Genomic DNA, 14,818 nt, shown 5'->3' with positions numbered 1-14,818 from the left:
AGGCTCATCCGTCCGAGTGACGTACAATTCTCGCCTGACCTGCGATGGGTTAATTGCAAGAGTGAGGAAGAAGGGTCAGCTGGAAGGATTCACCTTTGCAGCCAAATACGACCCCTGCCGAACATTTTTCCAAAAGGTCCAATCCGTCTTTAAGCCAGCAGAGAATCTCGAAGGGCCCGACGATGTCAACGTGGGAGTCACACTCTCTGTAAACTTCCCTGGCCTCCCAAATCCTCGAGAAAGCCAGGGGTCAAAAGCTATCTCAACGTTATGCACCAAGACCGATGCAACAATGATGCAAATGCTGGACCCGGAAACACTCGAGCCTATTGGTATTGCTCGCCAGACGAATTTACATTCGGACCTCAAGGGCCCAACCAGTGGGGCTCATGCCAAATCAGACCCAGTGACGGGAGATGTATTCAACTACAACCTGGAATTTGGGCGGACGGGCACCTACCGTGTGTTTCGAGTATCTGCAAAGACTGGCAAGACGTCGATTCTCGCTACCTTCACTCACGCGCCAGCATATCTACACTCGATATTCCTCACAGAAAACTACGTGGTCCTCTGTGTATGGAACTCATTCTTTACTGCTGGAGGTGCGACAATCCTGTGGACTCGAAACTTGTTGGACGCCATGACTTGGGATGACAAGCAGCCTGCAACCTGGTTTGTGATCGACAAACGAGAAAAGGAGAACGGAGGGAAAGGAGTGGTGGCTACGTATAAGTCAGAACCGTTTTTTGCATTTCACACCATCAATGCCTACGAGGAGCCATCCAAGGAGAGTGCAGATGGGGTAGACATTGTGGCAGATATTCCCATCTATCCCAACATGGACGTGTTGCATCATCTCTATCTCGATAATCTCATGAGCGACTCGCCCAAGGCCAACTCGCCGGACAGACCCGTGAATGCTACAGCAGCGGCCAAGCACCGGCGATACCGATTGCCTGGTATTCCGAAGCAGGCTCGGACTGGAACAGCCCAGGCAGTTCTAGAGTATGAGAGTCTGGCAGGGAATGCAGTGGAGCTCCCCGTCATCAACCCCAGGATGGTGACCAAGAAACACCGTTATATGTATGGTATCAACGATCAAGGATTGTCAACATTTGTCGACTCATTGGTCAAGTACGACGCTGAAACCAATGAGATAATTCGGTGGAGCAAGCATGGCCAGACTCCTGGTGAACCCATCTTCGTGCAGGACCCTGAATCTAGTGACGAGGACGGAGGTGTGCTGCTGTCGGTTGTGTTGGACGGGCCTAATGGTAAGAGTTATCTAATGGTGCTGGATGCTAAAACCATGACTGAAATTGGTCGAGCTCACGTGGATCGGCCTATTGGATTTGGATTTCACGGCCTCCATGTCAAGGAACGAAATGGAGTACATGGAGAACTCGCACTTCATCTTTAGATTGCTATAGCTACCTAAAGTATACCAAGTATGCAACCTTACGGAGAGTGGTGATCACTGAACGATCATTTGGCTGTTGATTGGTGTTTATTCCATCGTAGGTAGGGTCTGAATGAATCTCATCGACGGTTATGCACAGTACACATGGGCATGTCGGTGCAGATCGATAAGTAACATTTGGGGTCTGAATTGAATTGGACGATCTCAAAACTAGTTCTACCATCTTTCTTCGGTGCTACCACCGGTTTTGAGCTGTGGACAAGCAGGCCCTTATAATATTACCAGTGATGAGACTTTTGCGAAAATTACGAGAGTATTGAAGGCGTTATGGTAGGTAGGTAACAGGTAAGTACCCAGGGGTACCCAAGGGGTAGGTACCTACCCCTAGGCTACACAGCACTGTATATCACTACAGGTATTTTTCATTACCGTCTCCGAGGCGGTAATAGCGTTTTGTTGGCCTTTTCCCCGAGTCCGCTTATAAGCGAAATCAAATTATGGGTGTTCTAGACGCTGTAAACGAGTTTGTAATATTCTCATCACCGGTGTTGGACTAAGCAGGCTCTTTCAGCATAGAGTGACCTTGGGCCTAGTATTAGCATAATGGAATAATGATATTTGTCCATCACCCTTCACCCGTCCATCACCTAATGCCCCCAAAGATGACATTATAATAGTTATGACGTGGGTGTCGATCTGTGGCTGTGGCTGGTGGCTGGTCACGTCAACAAAAAAGTCCGGGTGTTGGAGAATGACGTTTCGGGCATGCGATCCGGGCCCTCCTGCAGCCTGCAACCCCAACAAAATGGTCCCAGACCCCTGTAATTCTCTGGGCACGGGCGGCCATCTAACCCTTCTGGGGAGCTCTAACGGCCCAACCCTGTTACTCTTATGACACATACGACATACGGAGTACGATACATGCAACAACCTGCAGGACACATGTCTGGGGAAATTTTTTCGATCCAAGCACCGAGGTGCTCCCCTCCCACACACACACATCACCCAGTGCGCATATACTTCATACATCCACTCTCCCTGCTTTGGGCCAAAATGTTAATTCAATACCTGTCGTCACTCTTGAATACTTCCCGTCTGTGTATCTTGTATTCGAATTGAATAGCTGTGTCGTGTCGCATGGCTGTTGCTTCCTTTCCTTGACCTTGACTCTGGTCTCCCACCTTTCTTTCCTGATCTCCTCTCCCAAGTGGACCACCATTGCGCCTTCTTCTCAACCCAGGAAAACCTCACCGCCTGCGCTAGCACTTTTTCTACTGCAGGCTTCAGTCTCTCATTTCTCATCCTGATCGCCCTCACTCCACCTCCTCCATCGTCTCCCTCCTCTTGGGGACCAAGTTGTCTGGCTTGAACAATGTCCGCTGCACAGTTTCTCCACCGGCTCGGCCTCGACCTCCAGACCCTCAGTGTCAAACCCAGCACTTTACCCTCGTCCTACTTCAAGTTTCCTCCGTCGAATGAACCAACTACATTACCTCCTCCACCAAATCATTCCACGTTGGCACACCCCTTCACTCTCCCCGCTGACCTATACAATGCTCTTTTGTCGCCGATCGTCCCCGCTACTATAGCCCTTGTCTACGTCTCTATTGTCAGTGTCTTGAACTCGGTCAATGCCAATCGCAAATACAAGCCATGGGCTATCAGCAGAACGAGCATCTTCAAGCTCTTAGTCATGCTGCATAACACCCTGCTTGCTGTCTACTCCGCATGGACTTTCGTTGGCATGTACAACGGCTTGCGCCTCTCCCTACCCTCATGGCGCACCACCACCAGCCTCTCCGAGACTGTCGATGTACTCTGCAAACTCCACGGTCCCCGTGGCCATGGAAGCGCCATCACCTACAATGCCAACACCAGTGCCTGGACCTTTACCGATCGACTCTTGCACCTTGGCCCAGACGGACTGACCCCAGACTCCTCCGATGTCGGAAGGTTATGGAATGAGGGCCTAGCTTTTTACGGCTGGATCTTTTACCTCTCCAAGTTCTACGAGGTCATTGACACTTTCATCATCCTGGCCAAGGGAAAAAAGAGCAGCCTCCTGCAGACTTATCACCATGCGGGAGCAATGCTCTGCATGTGGGCTGGCATCCGCTACATGTCCCCACCCATCTGGATGTTTGTCTTTGTCAACTCCTTTATTCACACCATCATGGTAAGCCTCTTTCCTGACCATCTTCTTTCCAATTGCTCACTTAGCCTCAGTACACCTTTTACCTTTTCAACGTCATCGGCATCAAAGTTCCCAAACGAATCAAACAGTCACTCACCACTCTTCAAATTACTCAATTTGTGGTTGGTGTCTTTTATGCCTTCAGCCATCTCTTTGTCGCCTATCAGATCCCTGTAAGCGTGCCTTACATTCACCGCCTTGGCGATGCCATCTCCTCCGCCGCTGCAACGGTCCCAGCCGAGGCTTCTTCCTCCGTCTCAAGTGCTATCGGGATCGCTTCTGCTGGTGCCGCTGCCTGGGTGAAAAAGCTTGCGCTGAGAGCTGCTGGACGGGAAGGTCTCGCGGAGAATGTACCTAATGAACACGGCCGTCCTTTCGGGTTCGACCCTGTCAACATCGCCCAGGACTTGGTCTCGAGAGAAGAGACGAGATTCAGGGATGAGCTTCAATGGGTTCATTGTCTGGACACTAGTGGCCAAGTCTTTGCAATCTTGCTCAATGTCGTATATCTCATGCCTCTGACTTGGCTCTTCGCCCAGTTTTTCATCACAGCGTACCTCAAGCGAGCGGAGAGAAGACGCAGTAGTACTACCAGCGACAAAGTCCTCGTTGCCCGACAAAGCCTCAGGGATGCATCTAGAGGCGTGGCCCGGCGACTGAGCGAAGTGGTCGAAGAGATGCACCGTACATCAGTAGAGATGGGAGATGATGAAGTTCTTATTGAAGTTGATGAGGTCAGGGAGGAACTCAAGTACGCCGCCGGTCAAGCAAAAGCCCAAATTCTCAAAGGCACCGAGAGCATTAAGCAGTCTGCTGCCAGCATCGACACCGACAAGGTTAAACAAGAGGTGCAACGTGGCCTGGACACTGCAAAACAGAGCCTCGACAGTGTCGTCGAACGTGCTCAGCAAACCGCATCACCAGGGGGGACCCCAAACGGAAATGGCACCGGCGCCGAAGAGGCGACCGGCCAGTCATCCCCAGAGAAGCAATCGAACAAGAAGAAGAACAAGAAAAATAAAAAGGGAGGCAGCAATGGAGAACAGGAGAGCCAGGCAAAGGACGAGCCTTCGAGTCAAGTGCAAGAGGGAAAGAGTTTCGCCGATGCAGCAAAAGAGTGAAAATGCGGGCGAGCCGAGTACCGAGCAATCGGGACGAGGCACATTGATTGGCGTTGTAACTTGTAAATATTGGATCATAGCCCGTTATTTGAATCTCTTTTCTCAAAGCGAGTTGTTCAAGTCACATGATACACGAGCTCAACGAATTCGGGTTCGTGGCTATGAGAACCCATCGTGACCAGACCGGGGGGTGGGCTTCGAAATCCATGTTAACTGGTATTTGCCAATCGCTGGCGACGTTGTCTTAAGGACAAGGTAACCTTCCCATCATCGTAAGCACCGGAACCAAATGAACCCTATGTGTTGGGGATATGTACAGTCATTTGAGCCGATCGACCGAACGAGCCGTGGCGATGTTTGTGGGTAGCCTTTGCCAGTTTAGATCCCACGATTAAACTCGACCAAGCCACCCTCACCGCCGAGGTGGTGGAATTCATCTTCCAAGGACGAGGCCAGCACGGCCTGTCGCTGAGGGAATGCCCCCAATGCCAGTGGCAACGCAAAGATACTCGTGGTCAAGATCAAGCCGAGATTAATCGGTGTCGTCATCCTCGGTCGTTGCTTCAGCCACTCGGTCTTCTGTAATCGGACGAGGATCAACGGCGGAATCACCATGATGGGCGTAGCGTTGAGGACCCGAGAAATGGCAGTCTCGCCAACCGCCAGAGTAGCCGCCTTGCGCGACTTGCCCAGACTGGCGACTTCCTTGCCCGTCCGTTCCCGCTCGGCCTTTTCAGCGTCTGACTGGACTGGAAACACGTCGATGCCTCGACGGATCTCCTCTCCCCGCATCAAAAATACATTGAGTGCACCGGCCGATGCTACAGCGGCAAAGGGCACGAGTCGACCGAGGATGAGCCTCGTGTTGGGTGACAGTCGTTTGAGGCGCGGCACAATCGAGTTGAGACCAACCGCAACCGAGCATGATGCCGACACGGCGAGGAGGTATGACTGGATAATGGTCTTGGTGGACAAGGGAGATGATTTGTTGGCATTGGCATTATTGATTGCAACATTGAGAGATTGATTGATGACTTGCCAGGTGACGACTCCGGCAGTGGTCATGTTGGGTTGGAGCATGCCCGCTGTGACGACGAGATTGGAGATGACGAAGCAGGACATGCGGAACGGCAGAAACACTGGTTGTCCGGTATCTGCGTATATATAAATCACCCTGTGAGTTTCCACCCATGCCTGCGACGAGATGGGAAATGGGCAACGCAGTGTGTGTATGTCTTACCAGGATGCAGAGTAGAATCCACCACCTTTTTTGCATTCCATATCTCGGGCGTCATGACCTTGGCCTCGCCAGTCTTGTATGATGTGACCAGCTTCTTTGCATTTTCGAGTCCCGCCGCCGATACGAACAGGGTCCTAGGAGATTGGGCATGTTAGTTGAATTGTCTCCTGGTCGCGTGACTGAGAAAGAGACTTGTACTGAAGTATGGTTCCACCTCCAGCACTGCTGCTCATGGGGGTGCAATGCTGTCTCAAGGGACACCCTCCCGTGGTGGATCGGTAAAGCGTATTTCGTTTGTTGCTTACCTTGGATCAGTCAAGTGCGCCGACTGTCGGACTCGACCCCAGTACGTAGACAGGTCATATTCAGATGCAGGCAGATCGCGATTTCCGGGGAGAGACGCAGCCATGGCGTCTTGTGGAATGTGTTGCGCACGCCGGAGGACACAGCGACACTCCCTGATCTCCGCACCGATAACTCTGGAGGCCCGGTTAGTCCTTGCAATATCCCTTGTCAACCTGGGAGCTCCCAGAAACAAAAGGAGATGACGAACGGGTTGGAAGAAAGTTCAAGATGCGGTCTGCTGCCTCGGATGGGGAAGGTGCGGCGATATCTGAATGCACTTTCCGCCGACGATAAGCGAGATGATTTTCGGAAACGCAGGCTGCGAGGAGCCCCGACCCGGCACATTCCAGTTCTAGTCCGTGCCACAGTTCAACACTCACAAAATTCATTCCTGACGCTGCCTGACCGCTCACAATGTCAATAATCAATGACATACTCTGTCCTCGTCCGAAGGATGCAAGATATAAAAAAAAGAATTGAAGACGATGGGATTCGAACCCATGCGGTTTCCCACAAGTATAGTACTTCCTCGGAAGCATGTTCCAGTTAGCCTGAAACTTGCGCCATAACCACTCGGCCACGTCTCCATAGTAATATGTCTGAAGGATCAAACCTGCAGGGCGTTTTGCAGCTGTCAAGCCGTGGATTAATCCTACAATCTAACATTAATTTTCACGTGATGCTGGCGTTACAGGTAGCCCGGATCCTTTTTATTACCTAGGACACAAACGTCGACTTATTTTGTGTCGCAACGTTGTTCCACCAAATGTATGTAATCACAATGTTTCGACACTTTGTACGTGTCTTCGGCGGGCCAACTTGCAAGAATCAGTACTCTCTTCGAGAATCTGCCTTACCAAATCATCCACGGGCCACATCCATGTCTCGGGCTGAAGATGATCTGGAGAGCTGGAACAGGCCATGTCTATCTCGTGTTGAAGACTAGCGCTAACAAGGGATCTTTGAAAAGTTATCGGGGGCTGACCATCAAAAGTCATGGACCCCTCTCCAGGTCAGACGCCTCGATGCAAAGGGGACCAATGGCCGTTGGCTTAAGGGTCTGGCTGTAATAGGGGCCATGGCCCAGCCTTACCAAGTGTGCATAGTCTGAACGCCATTCGCCCCTGTACGGCACCATCTTCTCTCGAAGGAGAGTAATGAAATCGAGACCCTCACCGTCGAGGCTGGCTGGTAGGCTGCAGTATGTCAGCAGGCCATAGGTCATTTCCTCGTGTCCATGCTTTACGGGACATATTTTGCATGGGAGACAGCATTCCTCCTCAGAGTCACACAGGGCGGCTTGGTGGCTGTCCACATCAAACATGTTTAAGCTGTGCACCACACCCAGTGACCACCACTATAGAAACGACCTCGCCGCAGGAATCTTGTTTTTCTAGTCTCGGCCTTCTTAACTAATTTTTGGCTCGTTTTAGCAAGTACCAGTGCCGATACAATATATCTTCAGAAATGGGTCCAGGCACCAGCACAGTCGGCCAACGAATCATAGCCCCTGTGGGTGCAAAGAGACTACTTTGCTTAGATGGTGGTGGTGTGAGAGGCATCTCGAGCTTGATGATCCTCGACGCAATCATGAAAGAGGTGGCTAGGATCGAAGATCAACCAAAAGACCGTCCGACCCCTTTACCGCATGAGTACTTTGATCTTGCTGGGGGAACTAGCACTGGTGGACTGGCCGCTCTGATGATGTTTCGACTCAAGCTAAGTACTGCAACAACCATGGGCCACTATGACAACATGTCGAGGAAGATCTTTAGTCCTTCGTTGGGTCCTTTGAATCTTGACAGCTTCGGTCGTCTGGGTTTCTGGGCCGGAAAGGGCATTTTGAATCTCAAGGCATTCTTGCTCCCCGCGCGGTTTTCGGCGGTGCCCCTTGAGAGAGCCATCCGGGAGGTTGTGGGCGATACAGTCAAAATCAATGCCGAGCAAATCAACACGCTGACTCTGATTGACCAGTCGGAAGGTCCCAAAATGTTGGTAAAATTTCCGTGGGGTAGAAAATCTCTCTGACAGAATCAGGCTTATGTGTTCGACATTGGCCGACAAAGGCGAAACTATTCTTTTCAGGTCTTATGAACCGCCAGCAGATGTGATTCCAACGACAAGAGACGTCCGAGATGCCGACTTTTCCGACATCACCATCATCGAGGCTGCTCGAGCGACATCCGCAGCACCCACATATCTTCCGGAGATGGTCATCACACGGCCCGTGCCGCCAAAGCCAGAACCAGTGTCATTCCGATTCTGGGATGGAGGTCTTCTGAACAACAACCCAATTGATCAGGTGTGGGATGCGAGGCTCGATCTGGCAAGCGACATCACGGAAACACCTGTGGTTTCGTGTGTGGTCAGCATTGGTACTAGCTGGTCTGATCCTAAACCAAAGACCGGCTGGATTCTCGGCCGCTTTGTGAACACACTGTCGGAAACAGTATCCTTCGCGACCAACACTGAAGCCAAACATCGAGATTTTGAACGACGGAACAAAAGACGGAACGTACGACTGCCTGAGAATGAGAGGACTGCATATTTCCGCTTCAATGCGCCGACAGGAAATCAGGTCTTTGGATTGGATGACTGGCAGAGCATGCCCAAATTGAAAGATCTCACCGCTCAATATTTGGCCGACCCTGACACCAAGGACAAGATCACCGAGTGTGCTCAAGTATTGGCTAGGTCAGGGTCCTGAAGGTGGAGTGGGACGAGGTTCGAGTTGAGTAACTCTTGGGGAAAGCATGGAGGCACCTTCAGGCGGGGTGTATATGGATTGAATGGCTACAAAGAACAGGGGAGAATGGGAGGTCGAATATCCACTTACCCATGTCCCGGAAACTTGTAGAGTCATGTAGTCTGGAATGAAGATTTCACTTCCAAGTAAGAGGCTAGCAATTGTCGTTTGCGGTGGTTGCCGTTTTGGGTGGCAGGGGAGGAAGGAGTATACTGTATCATTCAGAAGGGGAGGAGCGAGGGAAGGGATAGGTACCTGGTTGCCAAAATCCGGGGTGGCTGGAGGCGATTTCTCTACATCCAGGTACCGTGTGGGCATTGATAATTAGAGACAAGTTACTTTGTGCCATCTCTGCGAGTCATCTTGGACTAATAACTGATTGCCAACAGACTCCTTTGCTTCAATCACTTGTGCTGGGCGTGGTCGAGATGTAAATGAAGATCACGTGGAGAATAGTCGGAGTTGGAGAAGGTGGAATCCGATCGACAAGTCTGGACTTTGGATAGTCACGTGTAAAGCTAAAATGGATGACGATCTCCCTCATTTTTGCCTCCCGCAGGCCGCCATCCACCCTTGCAATTCACCACACCCACACCTCAATGACCACCCACCACTCGCGATGAACATGCCACTTGGGCCATCTCTGCCAGGCATCCGCCAAAGCATTTCAAGTTTGAGGCACCTGAGTTGCGTGGCGTTCATGACTGCCTGGCCAATTCGCCTCCTCCATGTTAACTGATCTGTGGCGCATGTAGGATTCGACCCTTCTCGCATCTTCGACCTGGCCCTATCAGCTACGTAAGCTACCTTTGATAATACGTGCCGCGTCCAAAAGATGTTTGCCTAGCCGCGGGGTTGTCTATAAGACCTGTCTTGGACGGGTGGCTTGATCACCTTGACCCTTCCTCTCTCCCTCACCACTCCTCCTTCTCACATACTAAATCTAGCTATTCGAGATGCCTCCAATCTATCTCCTCAACCCTCCGCCCAATCCCTTCTGGGACTTCGTGGCCGGTCTCGAAGATCATCCATTCTTCGCCCAACAACGACGCCCGGTGCCAGAAACCCCACCACAACAGCCACCCCGACCAAATCAACAGCCCGCACAGCCAACTGCTGGTTCTAGCGACAAAGGAAAGGCCAAGCAAGCTGAAGCAACTGCAACAGAAGATCCTCCAGAGGTCGATCCCTCCACAGTCCGCCCAGAGGGTTCAAGAAACGGTCCTTTCCGTGGCCGTGGACGCTTCGCTAGAGCCTTTGACAACGACAACGACGACACAAATGAGAGCTCTGACAGACACGGCCCGCGAGGTCATCATGGCCCCGGAGGACGCCATGGGCCCCCTCCCTCGGCCTTTGGACCTCCCCCATTCATGTTTGGACCTCCCTGGCTTCGAAATCATTACCCGGTGCCGGGTGACTTCCCACAAGGGCCGGCCCCTGGACCTGGGCCTCATGGACCACCACCTCAGCGAGGCGGACCTTTTGGGGGCCGAGGAGGTCACTGTGGACGCGGCCGAGGCGGACCACATCGTCACCACCACCATCACCCTAGCCGCGACTCCCCTTCGCCTCCCCGCAACACCGGTGGATTTGACCTGGCCACCTTCCTCAACAACCTCGGCGAACGCATTGGTATCGATTTCAGTGGCACAATTGAGGGTCTCGGCCTTGAGGTCGACCGTTTCAAGGCCGGTCGCACCGGAACAGATGTTGATTTCGAACCCCGCACCGATATCTTCGAAAGCCCGGCTGCATACATTATCCACCTCTCTCTTCCAGGTGCCAAGAAATCAGATGTCGGTGTCGACTGGGACGGCGAACATTCGGTCCTACGTATCGGTGGTGTAGTTCACCGACCAGGCGTCGACGAGGAATTGATGCGCCAACTGACTGTCGACGGGCGAAAGCGCGAGACAGGCGTCTTCGAAAAGAACATTCGCCTGGGAACGAAGAAAGACCCCGCCAGTATTGATGTCGCCGGCATATCAGCCAAGATGTCAGACGGAGTTCTCATCGTCCGAGTACCAAAGATCGAGAAGCACTTTGAGAAGAAAGAGGTGCCCGTCGACGGTTCACCCGATTCGCGCGCGGACAAGCCCGAGGATGCATACATGAACGAAAAAGATCTCCTCTTTGACGCTGACGACGACAAGGACGAAGACATGTATGACTCTGCCCCGGAGCCCGAACACAAAGCTGCTCCGGAAGTCCAATCACCAGCCACTACACCCAAACAACAGGAAGCGGAAGAGAACCGCCAGCAGTCAAGATCGCCAACCGTTGACTTTGAAAGCCCTCCAGATCGACAACAGCCAGTCGCCGAGACACTTCCACCTTATCAAGGAGAAGCAAGTCAGGTTCACGACGATGAGATGAGTGACTGGGAAAAGTCTGGATCTGATGATGAGGGAGACTATGTCAAGATCAATGTTGACTAGATCAAACTTAACTCGACCTCCTTCCCCATCATAGTTGCTCGTCATTGCATCTCACGGAGTTCAGGTGTTCATTAACCAACCATCGATATAATCCATGACAGCTGAAGTAAACTCAGCAAAACTATCCATGATAACTACGTATCATAACATAACATGACCTAACACAAATAAGCCTGTAATGGGTTGCAGTGCAAAAAACAATACAATACAATCATAATTAATTATTTGATTCCATCTGTCCATTCTGTTTTCCAAATCTAGCTCGTTCAACTCGGTGACCAAGTATACAATTTGCCCGCTATCTTCTTGCCCCTATTGATATTCGTTTTTGTAAGTCAGCCCCGTCCATCCAAAGAGTTTCTCGTTTTCCGTAGATGGACTTGAAAACTCTAGATTTTGAATACCATCTCCAAGCCAACCTCCTCGTACACACCAAGATCCATCGCCCGCAATTAACTGATATGGCAGCGTGAATCTCTCCACTCATCTCCACACTCCATACAACACACCATAAGGACTCTCACGGACGGATATGCACGCTTGTGTTCGGAAGCTTAAACCGTCAAAACTCTACACCTTCGGCCCACTGTGCCGACTGACAAGTCCTATTCTGGAGATCTTGTCGATTCTTGTCACATCTTGTGGTATTGGCATTTACACCGGTAGACACTAGACTAGATATCAGACACCGACAACGGCTATCATGCAAATGCCGACATCTAGTCCGTCCATCCCACCCTACCAGGTCGGATATGAGGCCTTTGGCCATTACACTGGGTCCAGGGAAAGTCCTTGCTAGTGGGATGACATGGTTCCATAGTCCGCATGACACTACCTGCAGTGTCGAGGTTGCTCGGATACTCTGAACGGAGTCTTTCTTCTAGCGCGGCTCCACGGAAGAGCGTTAACTTTGTTAGCCACTACAACTATGTAAGTCGAACTCACAGGGCGTCCTTCACTTACGGGGTACATATTCGCCATGGGTTTTCGTAGATCAGTGGGTCATTCGTTTGGTTCTTCCACGACATACTACATACGAAAAGCACCACGCGGTTTGCTGGCTGCAGCCTGTAGGTCGGCATCTGACGCCGCACTCTGACTCAAGGCCCCCGAGTGGGTTCAAAATTTTGCCATCGAGGGTCTGTTGTGGAGGTGGACTCCGGGGTTGTTTATGACGCTATATATTTGCTGGGGCCCCTCATTGAGTGGACGGGTTTTCCGACACCAAGTCTGATCCAAAGGGGTTTGTACAACCTGAACCCATTAACAGCCATGTCGTCGACAGAAGTCAAAGCAGAAGCGTCTAACGATGATGACTTTGGTGTTCATAGGTCAGCCTCTGGCGATGAGGAAAAAAATCAGTTGAGAGAGCCTGCATTGGTCCCGACTCCTGACGGTCAAACCGTTCGCGGCCTCAAGAGTCGCCACATTCAATTTCTGTAAGTTGGATTTATGAATCTTGTTTTCAAAATGGGTGTTGTCAACTAAATAATGGGTTTATTCAGGGCATTGGGTGGCGCCATTGGCACCGGCCTATTTGTCGGATCTGGAGCGATTCTCAGCGTCGTGGGACCGGCACCTTTGTTCATGGCATACCTCAGCAATATGTTGATCGTCTGGATCGTGATGAACATCCTAGCGGAGATAACGGTTTATTTGCCCATGAAGGGTATCACCATCCCATACTTTGTCGGTCGATTTGTGGATCCAAGCTTGGGGTTCGCCGCCGGTTGGAATTACTGGTACGCGTATGCCATTCTGGTGGCGGCTGAAGCATCGGCCGGGTCCATTCTACTCAGTTATTGGGCTCCCAACGTCAACGTCGCCGTGTGGATCACCATCTTTCTCCTCATCGTTCTGGGGCTCAACATTATCGCTGTCGCCTTTTTTGGAGAGGCCGAGTTCTGGTTTGCGTCGATTAAACTCCTCACCATTATCGGTCTGATCATTATCGGTTGGGTGTTGTTCTTCGGTGGTGGCCCCAATCACGATCGTCTGGGATTTCGGTACTGGAAAAGTCCGGGGGCTTTCAAAGAATATCTCGTGCCTGGTGCTACAGGCCGGTTCCTCGCCTATTGGACAGCATTTGTGCGAGCTGGCTTTGCCTTCATCACTGCCCCAGAACTGATCGCTCTGGCGGCAGGTGAAACCATTGCACCACGACGCAACATCCCCAAGGCGGCCAGACGATTCGTCTGGCGACTCCTTCTCTTCTATGGAATGGGCAGCTTCATCATCGGCGTGATCGTCTCGTCGGATAACCCACGACTGCTGTCGCCGGACTCAGACGCCAGTGCCAGTCCCTTCGTCATCGGGATTCAGGAAGCCGGCATCAGTGGACTCAACCATGTCATCAACGCCGCGATTCTGACTTCAGCGTGGTCCGCAGGAAACGCGTTCCTGTACTCTGGCTCGCGAATTCTATATGGCCTGTCTCTGACGGGCCAAGCACCCAAAATCTTCAGCAGGACCAACCGACGGGGAATTCCTTGGGTCGCGGTGCTGGGCACTTGGGCGCCGGGCTTGCTCGCATATCTCAACGTGTCAAATGGCGGGGCCACGGTCTTCAACTGGTTTGTCAACATTAGCACCATCTCAGGCTACATCGCCTGGATCATCTGTCTGATCATGTATGTCCGATTCCACAAGGCCATGCGCCTGCATAACATGCTGGATGCATTACCTTTCCGGACTCCGTTCCAGCCGTACGCGTCTTACGCTGTCCTGTTTGTCCTGTCCATTCTCACCTTGACCAATGGCTTTCAGGTCTTCTTCCCAGAAAACTGGTCCGTCTCGAACTTTCTGGCCGCATACATCACCTTACCTATCGTTTTGGCGTTGTACCTTGGCCACAAGCTGTGGTTTCGGACTGGTTTCGCCATCAAAATCGAAAATATCGATGTCATTAGTGGAAAGAGGGAGATGGACGAGCTGTGTGCTTTAGACGAGGCTCCTGTGCCTAAGAACTGGCTGCAGAGAATCTGGTTTTGGATTGCATAGAAGAATGTGCAGGGATTGAATCTAAGGCATCAACCAAGGAGCATATCAGCGAATTCCTCTTTAGACCGGGCGTCTTCACAGTGAATCATGTGGCCTTGTTGAGGCGTGACGTTTCATCTGGCTTCCCGGGGCTAAATTAAGAATTGCTTTAGTCTGACGTTAGCATTGCCACGATCCTCTCCACTAGGTGGTCAACTAGCGCCTAACACAGGATGTCACGCAACCCTATCTGATCAAAATATTCAAATGACATGATATGACCATATTTACTGGCCCGTTGCCCCCGCAACCTCAGATTGTGCGCCTCATAA

The 14,818-nt window shown here is 51.5% G+C and overlaps 4 protein-coding genes and 1 non-coding gene across 7 annotated transcripts; 3 read left to right on the top strand and 2 right to left on the bottom strand.

Annotated features, from left to right (window-relative positions):
• Positions 1-2,461: 2,461 nt before the first annotated feature.
• On the top strand, positions 2,462-4,866 carry PV10_00831 (uncharacterized protein). The gene is made up of 2 exons (XM_016364950.1): positions 2,462-3,596; positions 3,647-4,866. Exons 1-2 carry the CDS (start codon positions 2,793-2,795, stop codon positions 4,733-4,735), a joined length of 1,893 nt encoding a protein of 630 aa, XP_016228599.1. The 5' UTR covers positions 2,462-2,792; the 3' UTR covers positions 4,736-4,866.
• PV10_00830 lies at positions 4,767-6,525 on the bottom strand. 2 transcript variants are annotated; one of them, XM_016364948.1, is made up of 3 exons: positions 6,281-6,525; positions 5,976-6,109; positions 4,767-5,889 (listed from the first exon to the last, which is right to left on the bottom strand). In XM_016364948.1, the coding sequence occupies exons 1-3, from the start codon at positions 6,382-6,384 to the stop codon at positions 5,114-5,116; spliced, it is 1,014 nt and encodes a 337-aa protein (XP_016228597.1). In that variant the 5' UTR covers positions 6,385-6,525; the 3' UTR covers positions 4,767-5,113. The 2 variants fall into 2 exon arrangements, with proteins under 2 accessions (XP_016228597.1, XP_016228598.1); XM_016364949.1 differs by having other exon boundaries at positions 4,767-6,109.
• A 272-nt stretch (positions 6,526-6,797) lies between these two features.
• Positions 6,798-6,907, bottom strand: PV10_00829. The gene has a single exon. It is a non-coding gene; the product is annotated as a tRNA-Leu (tRNA).
• Positions 6,908-9,655: 2,748 nt separating this feature from the next.
• Positions 9,656-11,741, top strand: PV10_00828 (uncharacterized protein). Its single transcript, XM_016364947.1, has one exon. The coding sequence runs from the start codon at positions 10,023-10,025 to the stop codon at positions 11,505-11,507; it is 1,485 nt and encodes a 494-aa protein (XP_016228596.1). The 5' UTR covers positions 9,656-10,022; the 3' UTR covers positions 11,508-11,741.
• Positions 11,742-12,495: 754 nt separating this feature from the next.
• PV10_00827 lies at positions 12,496-14,739 on the top strand. 2 transcript variants are annotated; one of them, XM_016364946.1, is made up of 3 exons: positions 12,496-12,750; positions 12,839-12,946; positions 13,013-14,739. In XM_016364946.1, the coding sequence occupies exon 3, from the start codon at positions 13,095-13,097 to the stop codon at positions 14,505-14,507; it is 1,413 nt and encodes a 470-aa protein (XP_016228595.1). In that variant the 5' UTR covers positions 12,496-12,750; positions 12,839-12,946; positions 13,013-13,094; the 3' UTR covers positions 14,508-14,739. The 2 variants fall into 2 exon arrangements, with proteins under 2 accessions (XP_016228595.1, XP_016228594.1); XM_016364945.1 differs by having other exon boundaries at positions 12,496-12,946.
• The last annotated feature ends 79 nt before the right edge of the window (positions 14,740-14,818 follow it).

This window comes from Exophiala mesophila (assembly GCF_000836275.1).
Source record: "Exophiala mesophila strain CBS 40295 unplaced genomic scaffold supercont1.1, whole genome shotgun sequence".
NCBI lineage: Eukaryota > Fungi > Ascomycota > Eurotiomycetes > Chaetothyriales > Herpotrichiellaceae > Exophiala > Exophiala mesophila.
This window is presented reverse-complemented; position numbering and strand designations above follow the sequence as displayed.